At 39.3% G+C, this 13,081-nt stretch overlaps 1 protein-coding gene across 1 annotated transcript in view; it reads left to right on the top strand.

Annotated features, from left to right (window-relative positions):
• ITPR2 (inositol 1,4,5-trisphosphate receptor type 2) overlaps nucleotides 1-13,081 on the top strand; it is a 261,890-nt gene that overhangs the window by 112,191 nt on the left and 136,618 nt on the right. Inside the window, exons 26-30 of the mRNA XM_075759160.1 lie at nucleotides 771-944; nucleotides 5,667-5,756; nucleotides 5,896-6,021; nucleotides 7,233-7,355; nucleotides 8,740-8,940. Of these exons, the coding sequence (XP_075615275.1) occupies nucleotides 771-944; nucleotides 5,667-5,756; nucleotides 5,896-6,021; nucleotides 7,233-7,355; nucleotides 8,740-8,940 (714 nt within the window). The remainder of the gene's footprint in view (nucleotides 1-770; nucleotides 945-5,666; nucleotides 5,757-5,895; nucleotides 6,022-7,232; nucleotides 7,356-8,739; nucleotides 8,941-13,081) is intronic.

Raw genomic sequence — 13,081 nt, 5'->3', positions numbered from 1 at the left:
CTTGGGAGAGCAAAGAGCATTACACAGAAAGGAAATGTGTAGATCGTGCTACATCAAGAACTACAAATAACAGTGAAAAAAACCCAGAGAGTTTTGAGCACTACCAAAAGACCAACAACAACAAAAAACAAAAAGTGAAATTAATCTTAGTAGAGGCAGCCACTCAGATGGTAGGAAATTACATGAACCTTTATAACCATGAGCTCTATTCAAACAGTTTTTCCTAAGCTGGCCTAACAGTGTTGAAAATATGTTATTTTTCAATATTTGATTATGGTGATGTGGGTGATCGCTAAAGTTGCTGGCTATTCTGACTCTTCTTTGGATGTCCCAATTCCTTGTCATATCTTTTTTTTTCTTTTTTCTTTTTTTTTAATTGTGAAGTACTGTGCTGATGGGATAAGCTATTTCTAACTGTTTAATACCATGAGGATCATAATCATTGCATCAGAGCTAACTCTGCATAGAACTCAAGAGCTTGTAAATCTGTGCTTGTGCTGAAAATGTTTTGCAGTGTATTAAAGAAGGCAAGAGAATATTGTGAATGTTATAACTATCCTGTTTTGGGCAGCTACAGTCTCTGGCTCTGTTAAAGTTTTTCGATGAACGGGGGCTAAAAAGTCTTGCGTGTGCCATATTTCAATTTCATAGGTAAGGTTACATAAAGCACCTGAAAAGAGAGGCTTAGAATGGAAACTGTCAAGCAAATTACCCAGGCATAAGTGCTGGTGCTACTGCTGTAATAGCTTCACAATCTTCTGTATTTCCAGGTTCAGTTGCTGGTGTCTAATCAAGATGTTGATAACTACAAGCAAATCAAGGCTGATCTTGATCAGCTACGTTTGACTGTAGAAAAATCGGAACTGTGGGTTGAGAAGAGCAGCAGTTATGAAAGCGGAGAGGTGGGCGACAATCAAACCAAAGGCGGAGAAGAGCCAATAGAGGTGGGTTTTAAAGCCTTTGCTGCTAGAATTGTTTCAATATTGATAGTTTAATGAACAACTGCAAATTTGTGGTCTGGTTAATCAAAGTAACAAAGCAAGAATGTGCAGTTTTCTGGCTACTGTCAGTGACTGCATTCTTATGTCACAGAGCTGCCTTCCTTTCTGGCTAACGAGCAAGCCACAGTGTGTGACATCGCTCTCTGGCCAAGGAAGTAATTTAGGGATCACATGTTGGCAGTTGTGTTGACTTGCTGGAAGAAAGGAGTAGGCACTACCTGTTCCTGTGACTAGGGGAGAGAAGCACCATCAAATCCATATTTTCAAACGTCAGGAGTAATTCCACTGTCCAACAAACATAAGACTGACGTAAGAATATTGAGATTTTGTAGGCAAACAAACCTTCTTTTTTTCTTTCCTTTTTTTTTTCTTTTTTTCCTTTTTTTTTCTTTTTTTTCCTTTTTTTTTCTTTTTTTTTCTTTTTTGACTCTTGCCACCCCACACTATCAGGGTATGTCATGATTTGAAAAACTTTAGAATTTGAATCTGGAACCATGAAGACCTGATTTTTTTTTTTTTTTAATTTAATTGAAATTTTTAATCTTGTTTTTCAGTGAAAGCTGAGGTCCTCATGTAATCACCTAACTCCAGTGTGAATCATTAAGAAAATGCAAAGTGTTGCAAGAGTTGCTATGGTTAAGATTTGTGGCATAATAACAGATAAAACAGGCTTTCTCACCAATGTTTATTCCCACTTTTCCATTTTCATCAGAGGAAGTGGGGAGAGATGAAGAATGCGACACAGCACTTTCCTTATTCTCTTCCGTGGTAGAGTCTCCCCTAATGGAAAGAAAACAGGCAAGGAAGCCACCGGGGGAAGTTTAGTAGGAAGCCAAGTGGAGGTGATACAGCATTGTGAAGCCAATGCATTGAGGAAAAGTAAAAGCCATTGAGGAGATGCAGGATGTTTGCAGATATCTATTATGTACACTTGGCCTTTCAGATGGGAAATCAGATTTTAGGTGGCTTCATACCCGGGGAAAATCCAACACTTCAAGGGAGAATCCTAATTTCTTGGAACAGTGTAGGTCCTACTCTTTCTCTGATATAACTTAGCTGAGTTTAGTGGTGTCAGAATGGGGGAGGAATCTGAACTTTTTGAGCTTAAGTACATGGGATTTCTTACTTTCCTCAAGTGTAGCTCTATTAGGAAAGAAAATGTTCCTTTATGTAGTTAATGAATGGAAAAGGTAATGGGGAAGCAGGATACAGAATTGCAGCAGGATATTTACAATGTTTTTTAGCTTTAATACATTTTAAAAGTGTAATAAGATCATTTTTATTCCTATAGATAGCCCTGATAACAAAGAAACTCCAGGAAGAGAGGACAAAACAATGTGCTTGAAACAGAAGCATCTCTAAATGTGATATTTTCAGTGTTTTTTCCCATGAGGCATCAGTGGGTCTGTATGGATTATCAGTGCTTTGGTAGATGCACAATATTACCTCTGGCAGATCTGAGAGAGTATTGTATTGGAACAGTAATATGTAATCTGCACAACTGGTTAGATCATCTGGTGGTAATTCCATGAGAGCTGTGCCAGGCTATAATAGCTCAGAAACTTGTCCATTATTTTTTTCCCCTGTTAAATTATTCTTTAACAGTCAGGAAATGTTTTTACCTGGCAAAACTACTTTAGACAGTGAATAGAGGTGCTGGTCATAATCTACGATGTGTGAAGCAGGTGGCTAGCTTCAAGCAGATAAACACCCCTGTGAGATCCCACGCTTTCATGGAATGGATGCTGGCTATTCAGTACTGGGCTGGATGAACCTCTAGGGAATATGCTTCATTTGCCTGTGCTTAATTTTTCCCAAACAGCATTAAAGTGCGTGCAACGGCTTAAATTATGTTCCAGAATGTTAAGCCCAAGTTTCTGTCCTCATCGAAGCACATTGAAAGATTGGCATAAGAGTTTTAAAAAATCAAATATATTTTCTTGCCCTTAGGCTTCTGAGTATTTTTGGTGATTGTTTCCACCTTTCTACCATAATCTGGGGGGGCTAGAGACTAACTTTTTTTTTCCCCCAGTCATATGACTCTAGAAATGGGATTTGTAGAAAAAAGCCTATGTTCTTCTAAATAAAGTATCCAGAGTTTTCTGCAGGGAAAACAACAAATCTTACATCCACGCAGGATCATCTTGATAGGAACTGGAGATCAGAATTACAGGAAAGAGTGCTGGAGTTAGGTCAGACGTGAATTAGACACCACATAGGGCTAGGAAGGAATGCTGAAATTGATGTCACAAAACTGAGCCTGTTTACTTGGTTGTTTCTAGGAAGGGTGTTGAGTCTGTACAGATACAATGGACTATGGAAAGGGTGGTCTTTCTTTTCTTGTCACTGGAGGATGCATTGGTGGCGTAGCACCAGAAATACGGAGCTGAGGAGGAGAAATAGGCAGTCTCAGTGAAAGGACTCTGAGGAGAAGCTGGAATACAGTGCAGTGGCATTTACAGGGCTTCTCGTCTTTGCTATCCGCGAAGAAAGTTCAGCGAGGTTTCAAGTGGTGTAAACCTTCTGCACCCCTAAGTGCCTGCAGTTCCCTTGCTCGCCTCCTTTTCTGGTCTGCAGCAGTTTGCTTTGGCTCTGGGAATGTTTAACGAAACATCTCCTGAAACATCATGTATAGGTTGAGACTGGGAACAGAAACTTCTGAGAGTGCCCCTCATTCCCCTGGTAAGTAAATACAGCCTGTGGAAAGCAAAACTATGCCAGCGTGACAGCGCCTAGTGCCTTGCACAGCTCTCCTGCTGAGATGAGTGAGACTATTTCAGCAGCGGGGACCTGCTCGGACTGAATGCTGGAATGTGAGCCTCCATTTGGGTGGCTGGAAAGAAAGGATCCTAAGACTGATGCAGAGTCATATCCTGGGAATTTTATGAATAGAGGAAGTAGTCTGTTCCAGAAAATACCATTTCCTACAGGTGGGGTTCTCAGATGAGAACCTTTCTCAGTGTGATCTCTATGACTCCCTGTCCCCTACGGAAAAGTGTGACAGAGAATGTCTATCATGGGGCGTAACGAGGTAAGATATGCAACTGAGTGTCTCTGGTATCCCAGCGGTGTGCTTATCTCTTGATAACTACATCCCTGGCATACTCTTATGGGTTCAATAAACAGGTTTTTATTTTGTTAAGAGAAAGGATAGATTCAGCAGTTTAATGCTGATCAGCACTTCCAGATAAGACATATAGTTCACGTGGATTATAAAACTACTTTGATTGAGGAAGAATGCTGATAAAAGTAACAGGTAAATTAATCTTGGTTAACCCACAGTCCCAGAACAGAGGAGAGTGGTTAATTATAGCAAAGAGCCTGAAGTATCTTCCAAAGTATTGATTCAAACAGCCAGAGAGAAGGCACCATGCATACTAACAAACCTAAACAAATAAAAATCCACTATTGTTGCATAGATCAACATGGCCATGCTCAACAGCGGCGCTGACACTGATATAAACAGCTTCCATGGCCAAGTGGTGCAGCTGTTCTTGCCCCACTGGAAATTAAGACCAGATGGGATTTATAGAACTCCTCATTTTCACCATCAGTTAACAAAGTTCAGAGAGAGGTTTCAAGAGGTATAAACATTCAGACTGGCGTGCACGTGTGTATGTGAGCGTAATTCTCTTCTTTAAAACAGTAGGAAGTTTGAGGACACCATGAAACTCAGAAGCGCACCTGTTTGTTTCTTTTTGATGCTGTTACACTGGTTTACATCCTTGTGGTTATGCAGTGAGGCAATCTCGAGATCTGCTACAGTTTTTCTACATGCTTAATAATTTCAGCATCCAAAGTTCAATCTTTCAATTCTTTGTGTTTCCAGTTAAGGAAAGGCTTACCATAGCTGACGGCAGAAAAAAAGCCCCACTATGCCAGTGTTCTAAGTGGCAGTATTTGTGTAGATGTTCTTCCATGTTTTGCATGAGATATGCACGGAAAGGTGCGTGGGTGTTGGCAGTTACTTGCTGACTTGATTTCTCTTATTTATTGCACCCAGCTGGGGCTTTCTAAGAGCCAAGGCCCAGAGTGTAGGGCGTCATGACTGGATGTTGCAGTTTTAACATAAGGTTCTCATTTGTTTTTAAATCCTTTCCTGCATCTTCCAGAGATAAGGACAGAAGATCCTCTTCATGGGAGGGACATACCTAATTTCCATGTGCTGCTTGTTCCTGTACTGCTGAGAACTGTACCCTACTTACCTCAACTGCAGAGGTCATCTTAAGTTCTTTCTCCAGACTTTTTAATGTTCACATACACAGCCTTTGTAATCTTTCCAGCTATATTAGGGATTTTTGGAGCAAGTGGTGGCTATTGAAATATACTTATGGTGGCTATTCTGATAGTATCTAAATTCATTGGGACATCTAGGCTGTGATTTAGGGATATATTCTTTTTTAGGAGGATCAGAAGCATGAAGACATAGACTAATTGCCTCAAGTCACGCTGGAAATTTGAAACAAAGGAAGGACTTGAATGTGAATATTTTCACTCACTGGACCAGTGGATAAAGAATAAACAAGGCTTTTTCTTTATTATCTGTGCTATATCTGTTCCCTATGAGCTGCTCTAATACTTCTTCACTTGCTGTTATTAAATATAATTAGTTAATGTTGAGGAAATTGCAATAGATCTCCACTTGTTGTGTGTTCTTTGTTACAGGAGTCAAATATTTTGAGTCCAATACAGGATGGGACCAAAAAACCTCAGATAGACAGCAATAAAAGCAATAACTACACTATTGTTAAAGAGGTTGGTATATCTGCTCAGAAACTTGCTTGACATACTTGTTTGATAAGCAGATTTAGTAATTATTTTGAAAGAATGTGGGTTTGTGTGACGTGGTTCTTTTCTTGCTTGCATACTTATTTATTTGTTTATTTATTTATAGATTTTGATTCGACTCAGCAAACTGTGTGTTCAGAATAAAAAATGTCGGAATCAACAGCAGCGATTGCTGAAAAATATGGGCGCCCACCTGGTAGTCTTGGACCTTCTGCAGATACCCTATGAAAAGGTTATTCTCACAATTTTAGTGGTAAAGAACATGAACTTAATAAAGGGAAAGGCCTCAAAACGCCCAAGAATCAATGTGAATATTTTTTTTTAACTTAATTCAGTCAACTATGATACAAACATGAAATGATGATGCCACTTTGTATCTTGAGAATAATGGGTTCGGTCCTAAGCTTAAATATGGCTGCCTACACAGAACAGGTTTTATTAAGAACTTAATGTTTACTGCCTCAGGTACCTGGATATCACTGCACTGTCATCCCATTCCTGAAATAGGCAAACCTTACATCTGCAGTTGCTGCACAGTAAGAAGTATTGATTTAATGGAGCTCCTGGCAGGGTATCTAAATTCCACTGTTGGGTACTGATGTGAGTGCTATCGTAGATACATAAGATGGACAAAAAGCTTTCAAGGATCAAGACTGAAATAATTTTTTTGTTTCTATGGTGGAAGCCTCTAACCTAGTTCCACTTGCAAGTTTTTCAGAAGATAATGTGATTTTGTACTGATTTAGTGGCATTGAGCATACAAATGAATGATCTAGATAGCCTTTTAAAGAGCACATATTTCTAGATGTTATAGGAAGCATTAAGAGGAGATAAAACCTCTTGTGGGCTATGTTTTCCTGAGTTACACACTAATAGTATGAGACAGACACTGGGTTCAGCTGTGTTCAGTAAAACAGTGCTTCTCTGTATAGGTGGTTCATCAAATCATAGTTAGAATACTATATGAGAGGAATATAAAATGGGGATGAAACTAGACGTGTATTTGTGTGGGAGTATGTGTATGAACATATATATGTGTGTAGGTGTACACACACATGCACGCTTGCATCTGTTTCTATATGTAGCTGTATAAAAGCCAGAGCTTTTCAAAAGCTTAAAATCAATGCAGGCTAGAGAGCCTTTTTTGAAAATCAAGCCACTTAGCACTTTTTAAAACTAGGAAATTATAACCATGCATGAGGAAATCTTACTTTGAGTTTGTGCTCTTACCTGTGACTCCCTGTGGTCAAGGTGATTCGGAGTAAGGTACAGCCACTGCTGGACTCTGAAGGAAACTAGATCAGTTGCTTTTGCCAGAGAGAATTCCTGCTCTATAAAGGCTCAGGAGAATTGGTTTGTTCCTGGCTGAATTCACGTCGTGCAATTTTTAACAAGTATGTTTAGGTATGCCCAGCTGATTTAGTTTGTCTTTTCTTTCTGCAGAGCGATGAAAAGATGAATGAAGTTATGAATCTAGCCCACACTTTTCTTCAGAATTTCTGTCGAGGAAATCCTCAGAATCAAGTTCTCCTCCACAAAAATCTCAACTTGTTCTTAACTCCAGGGGTAAGTATTTCATTTTAAGGAGAATATTATAACTGGAAGTAAACTTGGACTTGCTGAAAAATGACAGTGCTAAATAAATAATTTAATTAAATTATGGCCTCTCTGCCTTCTCCTCTCTCTCCTTGTCTTCTCTGCCTTATTTTCCTCTCTTCTTTCTCCTGTCTTTTCTCCTTTATCATTGCTGTTTATGATATTGTTTTTAATGTTGCCATTATAAAAGTGGAAAACAATATCGCCTGTAGGGCTTACTGGAAGTATCGATGAACATGTGTCACATCATCACATCATGTTTAGCTTGACTCTAATCTTACTCATCCTAACTTGCTCACAGACGGGCTGTAAGCCCAGGTAGAAGATGCTGTGACTATACTGTTATGCAGCTTGCATTACAGCAGAATCAGACCCCCATTCATTTTTGTTGATGATGCTTCCATTTGATCCAATTAATCTAAAATTTGATCTTTTAAAAAATCATTGTCTTTACAATAAACCTCTCTGTCATGGTCCCTTTGTGTGTATATATGTGTGTGTGTTTACAGATACAGTCGTATAGAATGACATCTGGCTCAGTGGCAGATCTACTGAGCAAAACTTGCTTTTATTAGAAAGAGTGTGGATATTAGGATTGTAGCCCCCTGGCCTGCGTACATTAGGAAGCATTTGTTCTGTTCAGATGACACTAAACAGAAAGGTATACTCTAGGAGCACACCTGACTCTCATGAGCCTTTAGGCCAAGGGACCAAACTAGAGGACGTTTGAAGCAAAAGCTCCCAGAATACATAAAGTTGGGATGCTTGGTCCTCAGCAGCACCCCTTTCTCGCTACAGATCTGTTCCTCTTGTACTGTGCTACTTGCTGATAGAAACATAGCCTTAGGCTCCCTCTGTAGTTAACATGGAAAGAGATGTTCTCTCAGAGAGTGATCAAACTGCAAGTGCAGTGATTTGCCTGCTGGAAATGTCTGCCTCTGTCAACCACAGAGGGAGCCAGAGGGAGCTAATCATCTTCTTTGGTTGCCTCAGTGCAAAGTTTGATGGTGAGTGGGATGAATGTGGTCTCAGTTGTCTTGTATACCAAAGTCCCTATAGAGTGCTCTAGCAGTCTAGTATGTATATTTGTGGCTTGCTGTCTTCCGCACGGGCACAGATTTTGTTTGTGTCCATTTTAGGACCTTTTTGTATTCATAGGAAAGTGTGGAGAAGTCCCACCACAAATGAAAGATAGGCCCTAAGGTTATTGCTTAATCACTGGGCTGGTGCACATTGGCCTTTTTCAGTTCCCCTTTAGCAATGTGCTTTTCTCTAGTCTAGAGTCCCATGAATCTTTCAATCTCAAAACAAATCTGCTCTTCTTACAAGGCTGTTTTGATTTTAATCCGTTTAGCTCCTGGAAGCTGAAACCATGCGGCATATCTTCATGAATAATTACCTTCTGTGTAATGAAATCAGTGAGAGAGTGGTGCAGCACTTTGTACACTGTATCGAAACCCATGGCCGTCATGTGGAGTACCTGCGTTTCCTGCAGACCATTGTGAAAGCAGATGGCAAATACGTGAAAAAATGCCAGGACATGGTAATGACAGAGGTAAGCGAAGGGTTCATATGTTAATCACTCGTGCGATGTCTTTTTAACACACTAGTATTTTGAGGTTGCTTTTTCTGCTCTTGATACCAATGGGATGTAATGGCACCATCGCTTTAGAATTTAACTGGTATCCCAAATAATGAATATTTTAGCAGACGTTTTTGAGAGTTTAATCTAATTTTGTAAAGCCATCTGTAAAACTACTAGAAAGAAAACATGAGTGTTAGCATGGTGATACAGAGATGTCTATTTGTAGATGATGTAGCATGGAAATCTCAGTGTTACATAAACCTTCATTTTCTTGTACTGTAATTTAGGATCTCATTTACGCATCAAACTTGCCATGTTGTGGTGTGGTTTTGCCATATAATAGGTTTTTACCTCTATGGATTTGTCTAAATTGCAGACCATTTTTTTTTTTTTTAGCGCATAACCACGTAACAATTCTAGGTACCAGTTTCTACTTTTGTTTCTTTTGTTCTGGAGCATTTCTGTTGGGAGAGCTACTCTAGCTTTAACTAGCTAGATTCGGAGTCTGACCCAGTAAATTCCACAGAGTGGTTTGTGGACAAATCTGCATGTCAATATAGTTAGTAGGAAAATACCTAACTGCCTTCTCTGCAATTAGGATTTGATACATAGTGTGCATGATAAATGAAGTCTTCAACTTGCTGACATTCGTGCGTTTAATTGTAATAATGCTAACAGTTCAATGAGATTACTAAGTGAGTAAAGTTGAATATGGTGAAAAGTCCAGGTAGGATCAGAGTCCAAGAAACATTTTTCTTTATGAAGTGGATTTTTTGAAAGAGACAGCTTCACAAAGAAAACAGAGAGAAGCTCTAGTTGTGGTATGAACAAAACTAAAACCTGCTGAAATTTTGTTCCACAGCAACAGAGAGGAAAAAATTCTAATTAAGAAAATAAAACTTCAGCCTACATGGATAACCTTTAATGGAATCCACCTCAACCTTTTCAATTTGACTGAAGTGTTTTAACATGCAATATCAATTACAAGCCTTTGATTTACATAATTCAAACAGTTCTGGTGCCTTTGTGCTTTTAGGTATTTTCCCTTCTGCCTCAGCTTCTTCTAGGTTTTTATTTTCTCATAAAACAAAATTTTTATATTTTTCTCAATTTAAATACATTTTGTTACTGACCTATAGTAGCGCAAAGATAAATTGTCATATTACATTTTCAAGCTGACTGTATGAAGAAAATTGAAATGAACCCAGATGTGTTATTTACATCATGAGTCCTGCAAGAGTTTGCGGGGGGGAAGGAGGCACCTCTCTTTTGACAAAAGAGAGCAAGATGATCTGTTTAAATAAAGAACATAGGAAGTTACAGGTAAGCAATGATGATTCATTAGAAAAGGATGCTAATAGTGAAACTTGAATGGCTTTTGAATGGCAATCCTATATAAAGGAAGCAGCGTAGCCTAATTGTTGGAATTTGATGCAGCGTCAGGACAGTTTCTCAGTAGACAACTGAGATGTACTTTGTGACCTTAAACAAGTGGTATAACTTCTTCTGCGCCTCCAGATGGGGCATGTAAACAATTTACCACAAGACAAGATAGAGTGTGAGCGGACAGCATGCCTCAACTACTCCTGTGTTTTCTTTTACTCATGGGAAGTATATTGCAACTTATTCCTGTTTACTGGGAACAGGGATAAACTGATCATACTTACATGTTTTAGAAAGCGCATACAGATGAAAGACCACCATTACGAAAGAGTGCTTTCATAAGATACAATGAACATTCCTGATTTGGCTTATTCACTTGGTCTCATATCCTTGGTCCTTGTGTCTGTAGAGTGCTAGTAATGATGTTTACCAACCTGAAAGGTTCCTTAGGGCACTTTTTCCCATTACGAGCATGCTTTGAGGTTCCTGAAAGAACAGTGCCTATCAGTGCAAACATTATTGCGAAAGGGAAAGCAGAATTTACTTTTGAACCAGATCAGTGTGGCAGCAGAGTTTTCAATTATCTATAGTATTCTGGAGTGATACATCACAGAGCGTCAACAGCTGCTCCGATACTGACCAACCTTCATTAGACTTCCATAGAGTTCTTAACTCATTGAAAATATACTTCAGTAGAAGAAAATGCTGCTGGGTTTTTTTAATGTTTTGAGCTCATGATGCTCAGTGAGAACTTTGGCCAACACCGCATACTTCTCTTTTCTGCTTTTAAAGGGACATAATTCTCTCTGCTTGGGTCAATATTTGGATGCCCTTCACAAATCACATTTAAAAGTGGCTAACTTGGGGAAAGGAGATGACATCTTCTTCTGTCCTTGTGTGTACAATGATTACCTTGTCCCCCTTAGCTCTTCTTGTGCTGATGCAACATTTGCTTCAGTTTGTGGTTCCTCACGGTCAGTATATAGCAAGCATACCGTGCAGCATCGTGATTCACAAGTTCACTGTCTCCTGGTATTTGTTCCTCATTCATCAGCCATAGGTACATGAAAGGATGAGGGGGCATTTTGACTTGATATGATAAAATATCAAGCAATACTGGTACAGATTAGGTCTGGATTTGACATAAGAGTGTAACTGGGGGAACCTGGAGAGTCGTCTTTCTGCTCCTCTGTGTTAAACGTACACAAGTGGAAAATAACTATGGGAATGGGGTGAAGAACTTCAGTGACAGAACATGTACCTTCCCAGAGGGCTCAGTGTTGATTTTTTTTTATTATTATTTTGTATTTGAAATGTCCTAAAGGCATAGTATTCCAGACATAGGTATTAAAAAGTTAGGTCAATTTCCCATCATCTTGAATACTCATATTTTCCCTATTTTTTGCCATTGAATGTGATGAAATGAATGATGTCTGGGTCCCCGTACTGTCTCCTTCCTCCCTCCTTCTCAAGCACTTGCCCTTTAAAAACTTTTTTTTTTCTGTCCTATTTTGACAGAAAACGTCTATTTTGAAAAGTCATGAGTAGAAACATTTTAAAAACCCAAAGATAAATGAGAAATAGGAATTGCAGGAAAGACTGAATTCACAATTCACTCCATCCAGTTGTCAAAGTAAAAATAAGGAAGAAACAGGGAAAATATAATCAGAGATGTTGTAAAGTCAAATTTGAAATGTTGAAACCCTGGAAAACGTAATGAAATGTTTCCTGACTTTTGATACTTTTCAGCTCCTCTGGAAGACTAATTTTCATTCCTGCTCTTGCTGCTTTCCCATTTCTTAGCAGCTCCACCAACCTTTATTTCTACCCTTGAACTGAGTAAGCTAGGATTTCATGTCACATAGAGACTTGGGTATGTCAAGTGCCTTATTCACAAAATACATAGGGCCGTTGTGCTGCCAGGGTGTATTCTGTACTAGGAGGGGTTTATGGGGGCTTATTTTCACCTCCATTGAGAGTGCACTGTGCTTAAAAGGAAAGTGATGGAGAAGAGACAGGACTACTGTCCTGTCCCAGCTCCGCTCAAGCTCACAGAGCAGTGCTGGCAGTAGGTATATTCAATGTACAGGGCGTTCAAAACCCCGTTTAAAGCAAAACTTTTCTGTGAGATCCGCTGAGATGGGGCTGCCAGCATCCATCTCCGCTCTGGATCCTCTTGAGATGAGCAATGCACTTGTAGCAAAATCAAATATTTATCGCATACACCAGTTTTCTGTTAAATGGAAGTGCTGGCACGACACTGACAATGTCGAGATCCACCTGCCAAATTTGCATAGGTTGGGAAAAATCATCCTTTGTTTCCGATGCTGAGCAGGGCTGCAGGAAAGGTTGGTTACATTCTGGGTGAGCCACAGGCTTTTTGTGTGAGGTGGCAGAAGATTTAATCTCTCTGCACCTCAAGTCCCTATCTATAAAACAGGGATAATAATTCATCCTGGCCTCACAATAGAAGGTGAGGGTAATTAATTAACTTCAAAAAACCATTGAGATGGTAGGAATAATAAGGATGGTATACTGTGGTAGGTAAACACAGAGATACATAGAAATTAAACTTCAAATTCACCTTGCATTAGCTCACTCCTTGGTGAGTTATTCCAGATTTGCACTTAGGTAGATAAGAGCATAAGTCTGCCTTGGGTATTGTTTTGACTATGCATTTGGTAAGCCACCTCAGAGTAATTTTGGGATTTTTTCTGAGTTAGACAGT

Source organism: Balearica regulorum, chromosome 1 (assembly GCF_011004875.1).
Source record: "Balearica regulorum gibbericeps isolate bBalReg1 chromosome 1, bBalReg1.pri, whole genome shotgun sequence".
NCBI classification, from domain to species: domain Eukaryota; kingdom Metazoa; phylum Chordata; class Aves; order Gruiformes; family Gruidae; genus Balearica; species Balearica regulorum.
This window is presented reverse-complemented; position numbering and strand designations above follow the sequence as displayed.